Source organism: Bos indicus, chromosome 15, assembly GCF_029378745.1.
Source record: "Bos indicus isolate NIAB-ARS_2022 breed Sahiwal x Tharparkar chromosome 15, NIAB-ARS_B.indTharparkar_mat_pri_1.0, whole genome shotgun sequence".
Lineage (NCBI taxonomy): Eukaryota > Metazoa > Chordata > Mammalia > Artiodactyla > Bovidae > Bos > Bos indicus.
Window position 1 is genome coordinate 30,293,716 of NC_091774.1, and position 16,906 is coordinate 30,310,621.

The 16,906-nt window shown below is 57.0% G+C and overlaps 3 protein-coding genes across 5 annotated transcripts; 1 reads left to right on the plus strand and 2 right to left on the minus strand.

The window, feature by feature from the left end:
- Window positions 1-425: 425 nt before the first annotated feature.
- RNF26 (ring finger protein 26) lies at window positions 426-3,237 on the plus strand. Its single transcript, XM_019975536.2, has one exon. The coding sequence runs from the start codon at window positions 1,010-1,012 to the stop codon at window positions 2,309-2,311; it is 1,302 nt and encodes a 433-aa protein (XP_019831095.2). The 5' UTR covers window positions 426-1,009; the 3' UTR covers window positions 2,312-3,237.
- Window positions 3,238-5,071: 1,834 nt separating this feature from the next.
- C1QTNF5 (C1q and TNF related 5) lies at window positions 5,072-7,188 on the minus strand. Of its 3 annotated transcripts, none has more exons than XM_070803537.1 (3): window positions 7,170-7,188; window positions 6,307-6,563; window positions 5,072-5,963 (listed from the first exon to the last, which is right to left on the minus strand). In XM_070803537.1, exons 2-3 carry the CDS (start codon window positions 6,518-6,520, stop codon window positions 5,446-5,448), a joined length of 732 nt encoding a protein of 243 aa, XP_070659638.1. In that variant the 5' UTR covers window positions 6,521-6,563; window positions 7,170-7,188; the 3' UTR covers window positions 5,072-5,445. The 3 variants fall into 3 exon arrangements, with proteins under 3 accessions (XP_070659638.1, XP_019831280.2, XP_070659637.1); XM_019975721.2 differs by lacking the exon at window positions 7,170-7,188 and adding an exon at window positions 6,844-7,091; XM_070803536.1 differs by lacking the exon at window positions 7,170-7,188 and having other exon boundaries at window positions 6,307-6,799.
- Window positions 7,189-7,316: 128 nt separating this feature from the next.
- On the minus strand, window positions 7,317-12,747 carry MFRP (membrane frizzled-related protein). Its single transcript, XM_019975722.2, has 13 exons — window positions 12,567-12,747; window positions 12,342-12,444; window positions 12,111-12,224; window positions 11,830-11,991; window positions 11,477-11,690; window positions 10,910-11,040; window positions 10,666-10,791; window positions 10,368-10,444; window positions 9,848-9,996; window positions 9,207-9,337; window positions 8,956-9,078; window positions 8,058-8,185; window positions 7,317-7,968 (listed from the first exon to the last, which is right to left on the minus strand). The coding sequence occupies exons 1-13, from the start codon at window positions 12,618-12,620 to the stop codon at window positions 7,744-7,746; spliced, it is 1,737 nt and encodes a 578-aa protein (XP_019831281.2). The 5' UTR covers window positions 12,621-12,747; the 3' UTR covers window positions 7,317-7,743.
- Between the last annotated feature and the right edge of the window lie 4,159 nt (window positions 12,748-16,906).

Genomic DNA, 16,906 nt, shown 5'->3' on the forward strand with positions numbered 1-16,906 from the left:
CTTTAGAATCCACCTGCCAATGCAGGAGACTCAAGAGAGGCGGGTTCGATCCCTGGTTCTAGAAGATCCCTTGGAGTAAGAAATGGCAACCCACCCCAGCATTCTTGCTTAGGAAATCCCATGGACAGAGAAATTTGGCAGACCACAGTCCGTGGCGTCGCAGTCTGACACGACTGAGCCACGGAACACACACAAAGTCCTGCTCCTTTAGGGGGCGGGGCTGGGGCAATTCGCCTATGCTCTTCAATTGACCAATCCCCGCCTCAAGGGGGCGGGGATTTCAATCTGTTTCCGCCCCACCTCTGTAAAGCACTGAATGTGTTTGGGCACCGTTCAAACGGGCCAATGAACGCTCGATGTTTCCTGTGGTTGGTTCTCACCGATTGGCCAGAGTTCGTCGCCCCTCCCTCCTTGACATGCCTCTTGCCCTACCCTTTCTCGCACAAGATGGCGGCGCCCAGCGGAGTAGAGGCCGCGCCTGGGGTTTGCTGAGGCTCGTTCCCTTCCCTCTTGCTCCCTTAGGCGCAAAGCGCCGCGAGCCCAGAGAACGGGGGCCGGGAGGGGACAGGGGCACCTGCGTAGCTGGACCGCGAGCCTGCGCCCAGCCTGCGCCGCCCCCACCCGGCCCCGGCCTGGCCCGATCCCTTCCGTTCCCGGTGTTCTCTCGATCTGACCCATTGCCCGGCCGTGGTACGCCACCAGCAGGCCTCCAAAGCTGAGATTTTTCCTCCAGCCCGGGATCACTTCGACTTTAGAGATGTTTGGCTTCTTTCTTTCCAAACAGACCGCCTTCAAAACCGGCAGTCCTGGACCAGCACCTGGCCCCCTTTCCCTCCCGAGACTCCACTTCTTCTAACCCAGTTTTTCCTCAGTTTCTCTCTGATTGGAGAGACGGTTCACTTCCCTTCCAGATTAATCCCTGAGCCCCCTTCCCCCCAAATATTGACAACCCTGGCACCCCCCTCAGCCGGGAGCCAGACTTCTCTGGGACCAACCCCATAGCCCTATCATGGAGGCTGTGTACTTGGTAGTGAATGGGGTGGGCCTGTTGCTGGATGTGCTGACCTTGGTGTTGGACCTCAACTTCCTGCTGGTGTCCTCCCTCCTGGCTTCCTTGGCCTGGCTCCTGGCCTTCATCTACAACCTGCCACACACGGTACTGACTAGTCTTCTGCACTTGGGCCGTGGAGTCTTACTTTCACTGCTGGCCTTGATTGAAGCTATGGTCCGCTTCACCTGTGGGGGCTTGCAGGCCTTGTCTACGGTACTGTACAGCTGCTCTTCTGGCCTGGAGAGTCTAAAGCTCCTGGGGCACCTGGCCTCCCATGGGGCGCTTAGGAGCCGGGAGATCCTCCACCGAGGTGTCCTCAATATGGTCTCCAATGGCCATGCTTTGCTGCGTCAAATCTGTGACGTCTGTGCCATCACCATGAGCCTGGTGGCCTACGTGATCAATAGCCTGGTCAACATCTGCCTCATTGGCACTCAGAACTTCTTCTCCCTTGTGCTGGCCCTGTGGGATGCAGTGATGGGACCACTGTGGAGGATGACAGATGTAGTGGCTGCCTTCCTAGCCCACATTTCCAGCAGTGCTGTGGCCATGTCCATTCTTCTCTGGACCCCCTGCCAGCTAGTGCTGGAGCTCTTGGCCTCAGCTGCCCGCCTCCTGGGCAGCTTTGTGCTTGTCAATCTCACTGGCCTGGTGCTGCTGGCTTGCGTGCTGGCAGTGACAGTGACTCTGTTGCACCCAGACCTCACCCTGAGGCTGGCCACCCGGGCGCTCAGTCAGCTCCATGCCCGGCCATCCTACCACCGGCTCAGAGAGGATGTTGTGAGGCTCTCTCGGCTAGTTCTGGGCTTGGAGGCCTGGCGCCGAGTCTGGAGCCGTAGCCTGCAGCTGGCGAGCTGGCCAAACCGGGGAGGGGCCCCTGGAGCCCCGCAGGGTGGCCCTAGGAGGCTGCCCTCAGCCAGGACATGGCGACAGGATGCTCTTCCTGAAGCTGGGCCCCGATCGGAGGCAGAAGAAGAGGAGGTCAGGATGGCCAGAGTAACGGCTGCCCGGGGCCGGGAGAGGCTCAACGAGGAGGAGTCTGTAGCTGGGCAGGACCCGTGGAAATTGCTGAAGGAGCAGGAGGAGCGGAAGAAGTGTGTCATCTGCCAGGACCAGAGCAAGACAGTGCTGCTTCTGCCTTGTCGGCACCTGTGCCTGTGCCAGGCCTGCACTGAGATCCTGATGCGCCACCCCGTCTACCACCGCAACTGCCCACTGTGCCGTCGGGGCATCCTGCAGACCCTCAATGTCTACCTCTGAAGGTTTCCTCCCTCCCTCCTGCCCACCCCTCCATGCTCCACGCAGCCACCTGCGCTCAGACAGCGTTCACACCTGATCTCTGGGTCCCGGCCTGCATCCCCTGCTGCCCCGACAGTCATCGTGCTGAGTCTCTAAGCTGCATCTCCAGGACTTTGAAATGGGAAACCCTGGAAGACTGTGACTTGGGTAGGGGCAGGGTAACAGCTTTTCCTTACCCTGTGTGTCCTGTGATGCCGAGGGTGGTGAGGGTGTCATTCTGCAAGGCCCTGGAGACTGTTCACTGTGGACTCCCCTCCAGCCAGGGCCCACCCTGATGTCAGCGGTGGGGACTCCCCCTGCTTCGCTTCTGGTTTTTCTGTTGCGGATTTGTAGGTTCTCTCCCTGCACCCTCCCCACTTCCTTCCCAGCTTCTTCAGCCATGCACATCAATGTCATTTGGGTATTTTGGCAATTCAAGGGCCTTAGAAATATCTTGAACATTTGCTTTCAGCTGGAGCTGCTATGCTCTGGCAGGCTTTGGGGGTAGTATCTCTCAGGTGCCCTTTGAGCTGCTTCTACCTGTTGTGATCTTACAAGGCTCCCTCCTTACCTGACCCAACAGCTGGGATCAAGAATTACCCCCCAGGTGTGTGTGTATATGTGTATGTTTGCACCTGGCTTTGGGACCATGTACCCTCTGATACCCGGCATCACTGGGAACCTCAGGAGGGATAACCAGATTTCTGTTCCTCTTCCTTTCACTCCCCACATCACAGAGAAAAAAATGGCATTCCCCTTCTGTCCATCTCTCCCTGCCAGTGGGGAGGGCAGACTGTGCACATTTCACTAGAGTCCAAATACAGAAGAAGCCGGGGCTGAGGGGCATGCAGCTCCCTGAGGGGTCTGTCTGGCCCAGGATTCAATGAATAAAGTTGTGTTACAGCTCTGATGGCCTCTGCGTGCATCTTCGCACGGGTGAACGGTTGGTTATGCTAATGGATGCTGCAGCAGGGTCTTTCAGTCCCAAGTGTAGTTGATGGGGGAACTGGCAGGGGGAGAGCTGAGACAGGGTGCCCTGGGGAGAGCCCGTGCCCTGTGTGGCTAGATTTGCTTTTACCTTCTCCAATTTGTGCCCTCTCTTATGCATGGCTTTTGGAAAGCTATCCCTATCTTTTCCAGGCTTCCCTGGTGGCTCAGTCAATAAAGAATCTGCCTGCAGTGTGAGAGACCTGTAGGGTTTGATCCCTGGGTTGGGGAGATCCCCCGGAGAAGGGCATGGCAACCCACTCCAGTATTCTGTCCTGAATCCCCATGGACAGAGGAGCCTGGCGGGCTACAGTCCATGGGGTCTCAAAGAGTCGGACACGATTGAGCGACTAAGCATAGCCCTATCTTTTCCATTTTGCCAGAATTGAGCCCTCGGAAAGAGGAATGTGAACTTACCCATTGAGCAAGTTTTTCCTCTAGTGCCACTCTTTCCAGGAGAGAACTTGGGGTTCCTGCTGCCTGGAGTCCGATCTATCCTGAGATCCCTGAAGGAGTTGGTGCTTGTCTTTGTGTCTCTTGGCAGAGAGTGGCGCTATGATGGGCTGGAGCATAGCTGCGGGGCCTCTTCTTGGAGAGCTGGGAGGCCTGCCTCTAGCTCATTTAATGGGCCCAGTCCCCATTGGTTATATCAATCCTCACATGACCTGCAAAGGGGTGGGGGGTGGGGGCGGGACACTACCCCATAATTGTATGTTAAATGTAGGAGCGTAATGCCAGGGACAGCCTTCTGGAAGGAGGGGAGGGGGGAAAGGGGTAGGTCAGGAGGAAACGCTGAGGAGAGGCCCCTCCACTTTTGTGTTGAGAGCCTGAGCTGATGTGGGCCTGGCAAGCCCAGCTTTGTTAGTCCTTGGGTTAGGGGCGGGACAAGGCAGGGAGACTTGAAGGGGCTCTGCGGCTAGCCTCAGACTTAGTGGCCCGGCCTAGCACAGTGAGGGAGCATTCCCCACATCCACCTTGGAGTGGAGAGGCCTGAGGAAGGGCTTTTCTGCCCCCCTTCCCCCAACCCTGGAGGGGGAGATGACCAAAGGGAGGCTTAGTTACTTCCAGTCTCTGTTTAATGTGAGGATAAACATTTTATGAGAGAAGATAAACTTCCTGAGCTGGGAGCAAATAACCCCATTATCCCCCACCCCCATTTGGAATCCTACTGGGAGACCTCAAAACTCTTCCTCGACCTAATCGCCCTAGTAGCCAGGAGCTCAAGCTATCTAGGGTCACTGCTGCATTCTGGAACTAGGGCGCCCCCTTGTGGCAATCTCCAAAATGACATCTCTAGACAGCCAGGGACACTTCACTTCCCTGGCATTAGGGACAGAGAAATAGTGTTCCAGTCATCCAGGAAACAGGCACATAGCCAGAGCAGCCATGGGTGAAAATCCCAAGTTCCTTTTTGTTGGTCAGGGCAGGGACGTGTGTCTTGAAGCTCCAGCCAGTTCTTATGACATCTTCGAGTTAGAAAAAAGGTGTGCCTTCTTGGGAGGCCGGAGTCCCCCACCAGGACACCATCCCTAGCAGGGCGCTCCTGTTCACAAACTACACCGCTTGGGGGGCAGCTCCGTGGACTGGGCCTCTTCATCACCTGGGCCTGTTTTCTGTATCTCCTGGTCCATAGCTCCATCTAGCCTAAGAGCCCTCCCTTCTGCCTGAACACCCTCTCCCTCCACCCTGCTCCCTTGTCTCCCCATTCTCAGAATCAAAGTATCTCCACCAGTAAAGAGAGACTGAAGCCAGTAGGAGGGTTTTATTAGATTTATTGAATGATCTCTGAGAAAAAGGGCCCAGGAGCAGGAGGGATGAGGGAAGACCCAGAGAGACAGGGGACCAGAAAACGAGCACTGCACCTTGGGGTCCCGGGCCAGAGCAACTGGGGGGAACTACCGAACTCCTTTGATCTAGGGCAGAAATCCAGCCACTGCCCCATGCTGCCAGCCCTCATCTCAGCCTTGATCCCCATTCCCTGCCGGCAGCAGAACGGAGAGGCCCCCACCCCACCTCTGCAGTCATTCAGGACATTCCAGGGGGGCCAGCCCTCCCGGGTGATGGGGCCGTCGGTGTCACCTCCTCCTCCCCTAGGAGTGAGACAGCATGAGCTCACTTTGCAGTGGGCATCAAGCGAAGACAGGGGAGTTGTGCCAGTCAGAATACACTAGAAATCCAGAGAAGGTGCTGTCTGTCTTGATGCTGGCGTAGATGCCAATATAATCCCCCACGCCCACCTGTACCCACACCTGGTCTTCAGGCTCCAGCCTCACCATGGCGCCCCCGGAGAGCGAGGCTGGCTTGGGCCACCCCCCGAAGAACTGAAAGAAAGAGGCGATAGACTCGCCATTCTTGACCAGATCAAACTGCAGGCTAGCCCGGTAGACGGTGGCGTGGACGGCGAAGTAGTAGACCCCGGGCACCTGGCAGGTGAACTTGCCGGTGACGGCGTCGTAGTGTCCCTGCTCGTTCACCAGCACGCGGTCGAAGGGTAGGGGCGCGTCCGACGGCGGGGGCACCCGGCTCTCAGAGCGCTTAGCGCTGAAGGCGGAGCGCGGAGGCACCGAGCACTCGCCCGCCGGCCCGGTTGCCCCCATGGGTCCCGCCTCTCCTCGCGGCCCGGGCTCCCCACGCGGCCCCGGGAGGCCTGAGGGTGGGAAGGGGAGGGAAGCAGAGCGGTTAGGGTGCGCCCGCCGGGGTCCTCCCGCACCCTCCCTCAGCCTCCCAGCCGCCCCTTCCCGGCTGCGGCCGCCCTGCGCCCCAGGACCCCCATCCCCGCTTCCTGCAGGGCTCGGGGCGGATCTGAGGGTCCCAGGGGTTCCGGCTCCCGCCGCTGAGTCACTCCTCTGCGGGCTCCCCGATCTGACGGGGTCGGGCGGGGACGGGAGCGGCGCCCCCTGGCGTGAACCCCTAGCTCGGGACCCCGCGGGCAAGAGCCGGGCCGCGCTCACTGGGACGTCCCCACCGATTGCCGCCGAGGCGCCGCTTACCCGGCCTCCCGCCCTCGCCTTTCTCTCCCGGAGCCCCGGGCGCGCCATCGCGGCCGTCGCGGCCGTCGCGGCCCGGCAGGCCCTGGCTGCCGTGGTGGCCCGGCGTGCCGGGAAGGCCCGGGTGCCCCGGGCACAGGCTGGGGATCTTGTTGTCGTCCAGAGGGGCCGAGCCGGTCGCCAGGCCCAGGAGCAGCAGGGCGAGGAGCGGCCTCATGGCGCTGGCACGCGGGGCCCGGACGCCGCGGGCCTCTGGTCGTCTGTGGGCCGGGCAGGACAGGAGTCGGGACCAAGAATCCTGGGACCTGTCTCGGTCCCCACTCCCGGCGCGGCCGGCTCGGTCCCCACCCCACTGCCGTGTCCCTGAGCGAGGCTGAGTGGCCGCGTGGGGAAGAAGAAGAGGGGTCCCTAGACCTGGGAACCTCTAAAGCCCCGCGCCGAGGGAAGGACAGACCGGACCTCCCTCCTCCTCCGGCCCCGGCCGGCGCCCAGTCTTTCCCACAGTCCCCTCCCCCAGCCCCATCTCCCCGCCCCACTCACGCCCCTCCCGGCGCCCGGGGCTGCTCGCTCTCTCCGTGGCCTTCGGGGCTCTGGCTAATTCAGACCCTCCAGGTGACCCCAGCGCTGTCTTCCCTGCGCTTCTCTCCAGCCAGGCTCCCCCTGCCCCCGGTGTCTCCCTGGTCCTGGTTCGTTCCTTGCCGGCTCTGCTGTGCTCCTCCCAGACTCCAAGAGGAAACCAGTTGCTCGGGGGCCAAGAGCCCGGGCCGGGAAGTAGCAGGGAAATAACTCGTGGTGTCGCGCGGCGGCCGGCCAAAGTTTGGGGGAGAAAGGAGGGAGAGGTTTGAGGCGGGCACAGAGAGGCAGACCTGTGAGAGACAGATGCTCAGGGCATCCATAGCTCCAAGGAGCTGGAAGCAGAGATGATGCTGCGACAGAGACTAAGGATAAATCCAGAAGAAATAGAAGCTGAGAACTGAGGGTGGAGGGTTCTAGAGCAGTAGACAACTGGGTGACCAGGGCTCAGAACAGACCCTGCCACATGACTAGACTCTAGATGACATTTTCTGTTGAATAAATGAAAATGTCAGAAGGCGGGGTGATAGAGAGCCTGAAAAACCAGATGGGAGATGGGGAAGGCAGAAGACAGGAAGTCAAGGTCAGAGACTTGGGTGGGAAGGGGTCCAGATTGTCAGTGGTACAGCGCGAAGTCAGGCCAGCTGTTTGAAGCAGCTGGGGAAAGTAAAGGGATGGGGGAGGATCTGGGAGGGTGGGAGGAACCCACTAGCCCCACTGAGGACTCCTCTTCCCCTCCCTGGGAGGACCCCGAAGTGAGGGGGATGGGCAAAGTTCCATGTTGGGCCCCTTGCCTTGCTTCCCTGCCTGCCTACCCTGATGGGCAAAGGAGGGTGTGTAGCAGAGGGCAAGGGCCCCGCCTCAGGGTCAGGGCTGGGCACAAGCCTCCAGGCCAGCTGCCTCAGGCAGCCTGTTGCAGTTGAAGGGCCAGGGGGTGCCCAGTAGCGCCAGGCCAGACTGGCACTGGCGCTCTGCCTCCTGGCAGACAGAGCGGCAAGGGGGAAGGACACTGCCTAGTGGGGTGCAGTGGGGCACCAGCAGCCCGCAAAGGAGCCTCCGGAAATTCTGGTAGCAGGGCAGGCTTGTCAGGCTCTGTGGAAGGAAGAGAGGATCCCTCAGGCACCTGGCTCCCCAGGTTCCCTCCCTTCCTGGGGGCTCCTCCTTATCTCTGCTTGGAGCACCTTGTAACCTCTGAGGACCTCCACCACCTCTTCCTGGGTGGTCATGCCCACCCAGATGTTAGGGAAGGCCGTGGTGTTGTAGCTCAGACCGATGCACATCTCCACCTGGACAGGCTCACAGGCCAGCTCTGCGGGGAGGGGAGGGGAGGGTCACCCTGGGGAGCACTCACTAGCTGTGTGACTGGGGACAAGTCACCTAATCACCCTTTATGGGTCAGATGGGGCTTGTTGTGAGAACCAAAGGAGATAATACAGAAAGAAAGTGAAAGTGTCAGTTACTCAGTCATGTCCGACTCTGCGACCCCATGGACTGTAGCCCACCAGCCTCCTATGTCCATGGAATTCTCCAGGCAAGATCCTGGAGTGGGTTGCCATTGTTGTGAGAATCAAAGGAGTTAACATAAGATGTTAACATAATATAAGATGCCTTATATACATGTCGAGGGGTCCTGTTCTCGGGAGCCTACTCCAAGCATCTTTCGCCAGCCCTGGGCATCATGAAGGCACTTCAGTGATCTCAGGGAGCAAGGGTCACCAACATTGGCAGAACCACTAGCCATCTGGAAGGAATTCCCCTGGGCTCACCCACATTTGTGAGGTGGGCCCTGGAGACAGCCTGTCTCTGTGTGGCAAAGGCCAGACTGGTTCTTGAAGCCCGAACCATCGGCTCCCAGATTCCCATTTGCCTTGGGGGTAACTCTAAATGCTGTTGCCATGACTAGGGGAGAATCCCTTCAGGATTTGGTAAAGTGGTCCAGAGTCTGAACAGGGGGCCCCCAGCCCCCATCAGGAAGGATAGGGGTAACTGTTAAGAGGTGTGCCCGTGGGTTTCTCTGGACGGGCACCCAGCCTTCCCATGCCTGCCAGCCCTGCCCGCAGTGCAGGGCAGGCTCCTCACCTGGGGGTGGGAACAAGGGGCTGCTGCAGTTGTCATCGGCGCAGTCTCGCCATGTGCTGCACATCCATTGTGGACTCTTACACCCTCCATCCTGGCAGGACAACTCTCCGGGCCTACAGGGGCCTGCAGGCACGGGGGGACTTGTCTGAATCCCCATGACCTTCACTGTGCCCGAACCAGCGTCTAGAACCCTTCCCCATTCTTCTGGAGGCGCCCCTACTGCCCACACCCAAGCGCCCGGGGCCACCTACTCTCTGTGGCGTTGAGGGCCCGGTAGGTGGCTGAGAAGCCCCCAGCGCTGAAGCCATGGTCTGTCCTAAAGAGCACTGCCAGCTGGTGGCGCGAGGAGATGAGACGTGGGGGTGGCTCTGCTCCACAGAACCTGTCCACAGCAGGCAGCAATCCTGGCATCGGGCCCCCCTGGCTGGGCGAGTATGCATGAGGCCTCTTACAGGCCCGGGGGAGACCCAGGTGTTCTGGACGATGCCAGAGGGGATGGGAGGCATAGTCATTGACTCATGGGAGGAAGACACACGTGTTCAGTAGACAAAGTATTAGACACACTGCTTGAACTTGAGCCACTTCCACCTGGGGAAAATCAGTGAGGGTTCTGGGGGAAGTGGAAATGGACCCAGGAGAACTGGGAGTGGGAGAGGCCTGGGGAGGGCTTCCTGGAGGAGGCAACGAAAGGAGTCGAGGCAAGAGGGACAGGCACAAAGGTGCGGAAGGACAAGCCTCTTTTTAAAAAGTGTGATAGTGAGGAGACCTCCAGCTTGGTGCAAGAGAGGACAATGAGGCTACTGAACGGGTGTGGTAATTTGTGGGCAGCCTTGACGTCAGGCTGTGGAGACAGGGGTGTATCCTTGGCTCCTCCTGTGGCTCTGCCCTGTACCTGTCCAGGAGGCTGAGGGCTCCAGAGTTGTGGGCCTCGTACACCTCCACATAGTCAGACTTGCACTCGTCCTGAGCTTCCAGGCTGAAGTTGTGGAAGAGCAGTTCGACGCCATGTCCAGCAGGCACTGAGATATGCCAGGTACAAAGCTGGGGGAGGGCACAGGTGGGGTAATTTATGGGTTCCTTCTCCTGTTCCAATCAGGGTCCCCAGGCTGAGCTCCAGATGGGCTTTCCCTGGTTGCAAGTTGGGTAGGGAGTGGGCGGGCTTGGCCTACACCACTCTCAACATCGTTGGTGGAAGGGCCTTTAACTTGTCTGGTCTCAGAGATAAGCTTACCCAGCACAGGAGCTGGGTACCTAGTAAGCACTTAATAATGTCCCCTTCCTGTTTGCTTGATCTCTGGTCTTTCCAGGTACAAGGAGTATCTGCCATGCCGTCCTCAATTGCACTAACCCCGCTGCTCAGGTGTGCCCACATGTGCCCCACTGCCCTCCCCATGGAGCGCTGGCTGGCTTACCTGTTGGTGAGGGTACTGCTGCAGGTAGCTGGGAGCAGAGAAAGTGCCCTCAAGCCCAGTCAGGTTCCCCCCACACCCTGTAGAGAGGAGGGGCGGAGGCTCATGAGTTTACTGGATCTGTGCCTTTCACCAGTAGGCCTGGCAGTGACAGTGGCGAAGAATCTTGTCTGTGCCCATGGGAAACAAGTTCTGGGTCAGAAGGATGACCAGGCAGGTTTGGAGCTGGGCCAGGCCAGGGTGGGGTCCAGCCTGCACCTGGATCAGACGGTACCTGCCCCAAGGCTGATCGGACCTGTACCTGAAAACTTGGCACTGCAGTTGGTCTCGTCACTGCCATCAGCACAGTTGGCAAAACCGTCACACACCGAGTCACGCAGCAAGCAGACGAACTGGTCACAGGGGAACTCCTCATGGGCACAGCTCCCTGGGGGTAGGCATCTGGATTCAGAACCCTCTAGAGTCTCTACCCCTTTTTTAGGGCTGGGAGCAGCTGGAGTTGGCCAGTTGACGGGTAGCCGGGCATTTGGTGGGAGAACACTCACCATGTCCAGGGGCCACAGCCTGGTACCAGGCATGGAAGCCAGATCCTTCCACACTGCTGTCAGAGACGAAGGCCACCCGGAGGCGGCTGGCATTGGTGTTGAGTGTGGGGGGAGGCACCCTCCCACATACTCTGCAAGAAACCAGATTGGGGATGAGAGGGGCTCAGAGCTCAGGGCCAGCGGGAGTGGAGCCTGCCTGGGCTCTGTGGTCCTCTTTCCTGAAGTCCCATCCTGGGGACGATGTGTCAAAAAAGGTTCTGTTCCTTTCCAGCAGAGCTGTGACCTCCCTGGCACCTGCTTGTCCATCCTTGAACCATTGATTCATGGGAAAGACATGTGGGAGCTCCAGCTTCCAGATTTGGAAGCCAAGGTCAGAGAGGGGAAGTGACCTTCCCAAGGTCATATAGTAAGATGGTGGCAGAGCTGGGCGCAGAGGCCAAGTCTCTCCATTTCTTCCTCCCAGTCAAGAGTTTCCCTCTGCACCTCCCTGGTTCTGCCCTCCAGACAGTCATTCAGTACAGGGTGGAGAGAGTGGGGGTTGGGATCTCTGGGAACAGAGGAACCTACCTGAGGAGGGGGCCTTCAGGCTCGGGAGAGATTTCCAAGCGATCGAAAAGACAAGAGGCCACACTCTCTGTGCTGAGAGTTTCGATCTTGAGCTGTATTGTGTGGTCTGTGGCCACCTGGATATGCCACACGCAGTGGGCGTTGGGTGGGTAAGGGTCTGGGTAGTTGGGACTGCTGAAGAAGCCCCTTGGGCCGGGAAGGAGGCCCCCACAGGCTGCAGAGATGGAAGTGAGCGTTCAGAGGTCAAAAGAAGAGAGAGTTTTGTTTTTTTTTTCCTCAAGGTGCCTCTTCCTGCATACCCCTCTCCTGCCATCTTGGACCCTTCTCCAGGAAGATCAGCCCTGAGTACTCACTGGACTGGGGTGCGAGGCTCACTCCTGCCTCCGGTTGCCCTTTAGGGGTCCCAGTTGCCTGGGAGGTGGTGGTGGAGGTGGCAGGGGTAGTGCCAGTGGTGGCGAGGCCTCGGGAAGGCAGTGGATGGTAGGTGGCCCCCGGTGAGGTTGTAGCCTGCAATTCTGGAGGTGACAGGATGGGGGAGGGGGCTCAGAGGCTCTGGATCCCTTGGGGGCATGGGCAGAAGAGCTCATGGAGTCTCATCCTAAAGCCCTTCTTCCTGCAGGCTCTGGGGACTTACGGGCCAGGATGATGGCCACCAGCAGCCCGAGCAGCAGGACCAGCAGGCCGGCCAGCAGGAGGACACACAGCCAGGAGAAGCGGCAGTCTGGCTGCAGCCGTCGGGGATGCCGACCTGCGGACACGCAGGGCGGAGTTTTGAGAGCCCTCTCCCTAGGGCGTCCCTCACCTACCACCCTGAGCTGCCAGGCCTTTCTTGTCCTACCCCCGGGTCACCCCCTGAGATGGTTACCATGCCAGGGAGCTCGGGCGCTGCAGTTGGCGTCCTCCCGGAGGGCGGGGAAGGGGCAAGGTGGCCCTGATTCAGGCTCGAAAGCAGGATTGCAGAACTCAGTCTGAAGGGAGAGATCTGAGGGCTGAAGGCCGGTGGCAGTGCTGCCTGGCAGGTGTGCTCACGGGGCACGGCGGCCCTAGGCAGGCGTCTGGGGCTTGTGGGAGCGGCCCTGGTGGCCCTTACCTTGCTCAGCTCTGTCGTCTCCACACAGAGGACGATATCTGAGCAGTCCTTCATGGCTCTAGGCTCTGCATGGCTTTCTGGAGTCCCTGCGACAGCAGCGCAAGACCCCAAAGAGCCCACTTCCTGCCCCAGTCCCCCTCTCAAGGGGCGGCCTCTGCTCCCTGAAGCCGAGGGCAGTCGGGCTAGACCAGCTGTCCTGCTGCCCTAGGCAGACTGGCTCAGGCTGCTGGCTATTCTGTCTCTGTGTGGGGGAAGGAACAACAGCCAGAAGGAATTCGCAAAGGCATGGAATGGTCGCTTAATCCAACTCAGCTGAGGGTGCTGAAGTCGAGACCCTGGCACACAGCAGTGGTCCTTAAAGGCACAGGCCATGGCTGAGGACATCCTGCACAGGAAGCTGGGTGCTCTGTGTGGGCTGTGGCGGGGAGCTGGTCACCCCCTTTCTTAATCTCACTGAGGTGCTGAGTGAGTGCTGGGAGGGAAGAGGGGCAGTGGGGCATCTTGCAAGCATGAAGGAGCCTTCAAAGCCAGGTGTGAGGACTTGGCAGCTTCAAAGCCCGTGAGTCCCGAGGGCCCTGGACAAAAACAGCGGCCTTCTGCTCCTTCCAGGCTTCTGAGGTGGCTCAGGCGTAAAGAATCTGTCTGCCAATGCAAGAGACGGGAGTTCAGTCCCTGGGTGGGGAAGATCCCCTGGTGAAGGAAATGGTAACCCACTCCAGTATTCTTGCCTGGGAAATACCATGGACAGAGGAGCCTGGTGGGCTACAGTCCATGGGGTCGCAGAGAGTCAGACAACAGTTTAGCGACTAAACGACAATTGCTCCTTGGCATCTGGGTGACTGAGGCATTACCCAAGCTGGGTCTTTGAAAGTCCCACTAAAGCACCTGGGTGCCCAGGGACAAGAACATGGTGTGGGTGGGACATGGTATGTAGGGGCTGCTTGTGAACTTGAGGGGTTGGCTGCTTCTTCCTGGGCCGCTTCAGGCTGCAGGAGAAAGGACAGAGGAGGAGAAGGTGCCTGAGGCCTTGGGCAGGGTCAGGGCAGGCCCTTCAGTAGGGCTGTGAATTCTGGTGGGTGGTGCCATCTGCTGTTGCAGGATAGAAAATCTGCCCTCTGCAAACTACATCACTCCGTGCCTCTCTCTCCAGGAGCGAAGTTCTCCTGGAAAATCCCCGCCTGGCTCAGCTGTCCGCAGGGAGACTGGAAAGGGATTGTCATCTGTTTTGACTCGGCCATGCTCGGGCTGAGTTGGGCAGGGCAGGAGGTGGGGAAGCAGTGTATTTTTTTTCTACTGTTTGTAGAATCTGTTACATACTAGCCCTGGGTGAGAGGTTCTGAGTGCAATTTCTCTCCTTGCATCACTGTGAGTCCGCATAATCCTTTAACAAATGATGGCCTACAGCTCCGGCTCCCGGGAGGTTCAGTAACTTCCTCAAGGTCACACAGCTGATGAGATACCGAGACAGGAGTTGAACCCAGGACTGGGAAAATCCAAAACGCACATTTTCTCAGACACACCTCTGTGCCTCTACACTGGCCCCAGGCAGGCTGGTGACAGAGGGGAGCTAAGTGAGGAGCCCAGCGGGGAGAGAAGCAGGGAGGCTGCGTCTGTGACCCTGAGGCAGCTTTCCTCACACGCACACATCCAGCTCCTCTCTCTTTCTTTTTATTTATTTTTAATTTTAATTTTTTTAAACACCAAAAACATTTTTGTATTGGAGTATATAGCCAATTAACAGTGTGATAGTTCCCAGTGAACAGCAAAGGGACTCATACACACATACACATGTAGCCACTCTCCTCCCAACCCCTCTCCCAGGCAGGCTGGCTCAGAACATTGAGCAGAATTCCCTGGGCTATGCACTAGGTCCTCATAGGTTACCCATTTTATATATAGCAGTGTGCCTCAGTCCATCCCAAACTCCCCCTGGCAAATGTAAGTTTGTTTTCTTAAGTTTGTGTCTCTCCTTTTATTTTTAAAAAAATATTTATTTGGCTGCGCCAGGTCTTAGTTGCCCTAAATCTTTGATCTTCGTTGACACATGCAGTCTCTTTAGCTGAGGCATGTGGGATCTCATTCCCTGACCAGGGATCCAACCTGGACCCCTGCACTGGGAGCTCAGAATCTTAGCCTCTGGGCCACCAGGGAAGTTCCCTGCTCCTCTCCATTCACCCGCGGAGGGCCCTGGGGCACTTTTGTCTAGGGGAGAAAGCTTTCCTGGGTCCTAAGGCTGGACTGTTTTTAGGGGGTTTAAAAGGTCAAAAGTATTGTCCATAAATAACACAGGCATTGTTTGTCCTTCTCCCTTTCATTCCTGAGCACACAGCATGGTTTCATGAGGCTGCCTGAAGTGAAGCAGGTGAGAATCCAGCCAGGTGTTAATGAGATTTGCAAAAATGTAAATATTATCCTTCTTCCTCAGTTCTTTTTGTTTTGGAAAATGTAGTTTTATTACTCAGCCATTAAAAAGAGTCCATTTGAATCAGTTCTAATCAGGTGGATGAAACTGGAGCCTATTATACAGAGTGAAGTAAGCCAGAAAGAAAAACACCAATACAGTATACTAATGCATATATATGGAATTTAGAAAGATGGTAACAATAACTCTGTGTGAGAGACAGCAAGAGAGACACAGATGTATTGAACAGTCTTTTGGACTCTGTGGGAGAGGGCGAGGGTGGGATGATTTGGGAGAATGGCATTGAAACATGTATAATATCATATGTGAAATGAATCGCCAGTCCAGGTTCAATCCATGATACAGGGTGCTCGGGGCTGGTGCACTGGGATGACCCAGAGGGATGGGATGGGCAGGGTGGTGGGAGGGGGTTCAGGATGGGGAACACATGTACACCCATGGCGGATTCATGTCAATGTATGGCAAAACCACTACAATATTGTAAAGTAAAAAAATTAAAAAATAAATAAAACTGAGATTAAAAAATAAATAAATACAGAATCCAAACATGGCTAAAAAAAAAAAAATTTAAGGGAATTCCCTGGCAGCCCAGAAGTTAGGACTCTGTGCTTCCACTGCAGGGGGTCACTGGTTCGATCAGGTGGTTTAATCCCTGGTCACAGAACTAAGATTCCACAAACTGTGTGGTGCAGCCAAAAAAAGAAAGAAAAGAAAGAAAATGTTACTTATGTTAGCATATAAAAGATTTACTGTTATTTTAAAATTTTATTTAAAAATTAATAAGTATTTGGATTCCTTTCAAATTTTAACATGGTAAATATTGATAGCTATAACAGGCAGGGAGACTTCTTGGAAGAGGTGGACATTTGGTCTAAAGTTAGAGAGTTGAGGGACTTCCCTGGTGGTTCAGTGGATAAGACTCTGTTCCCTATGCAGGGGGCCTGGGTTCTATTCCAGGTCAGGGAACTAGATCCCAGATGCTGCAACTAGGACCTGGCATAGCCAAATAAAACTTCTTTTTAATTAAAAAAAAGTGAGAGAATTGAAAAAGATTTTAGTAGGTAAAACTTGGGGGTTGGGTAGGGATTCCAGAAAAGAGGGGCTGCTTAGCACTGTGGGCCTCAGGAGCCTGGGTTGTAACCCCTTTTAAGCAGGGAGTGGCTTGGTCAGAACTGGGTCTCAGAACAGCCCCTGTTTGTGGGGAAGTGGTAGAAAGGAGGCAAGGGGGAGGCAGGCAGGGCTGGAAGCTTCTCTCTGGCTTTGCCCTTGCCCACGGCCATCCTCCACGACATCCTTTGCAGTTGGCTGCTTCCTGAAAGTATTCATAGGAGGGGAGGTAAACTGTGTGAGGCACCAGGGCAGGGCGGGACGAGAGCTCAGCTAAACGGACAACGAGAGAAACAGAACTTGATCCTCATAACAGCCCTGGGAGGCAAGGTCAGGGAGGTGTTTTTGTTCCCATTTTCCAGATGTCACTGAGGCGCCAGAGTCGCACAGCTGGCAAGGAGCAGTGCTGGGTTTCAGAGCTGGGTCTAATGGATTCTGATTTTTTAGCTTTTGTTCCTTTTCTTCCTTTCCTTTTTTTTTTCTTTCCTTCCAAGTTTTTTCTGCAAACCGTGTAGAATAGCGGGGGTGAGAGGGCCTGTAGGCAAGGACCCCGTAGGCAGCCTTTGCTGCAGCCCAGGTGTGAGGAGGAGGCCTGGGCCCTGAGGCCCCTGGGAGGTTTTCTGCTGGCAGCCATCGAGTCGCAGGTTCTTGCTGCATTCTTGGCTACCTCTTGGGCTTCCTTTTCTCCTTTGCAGGCCCCAGGCCTTGGCCTTCTTGCCTCTTCCTTCTCAGGGGTGTGCCTGCCTCCTCGCTGCCTGCAAGGACTTTGTGTCTCCAGCCCTCCCTTTTCTTGCCCCTGCAGGGGCAACTG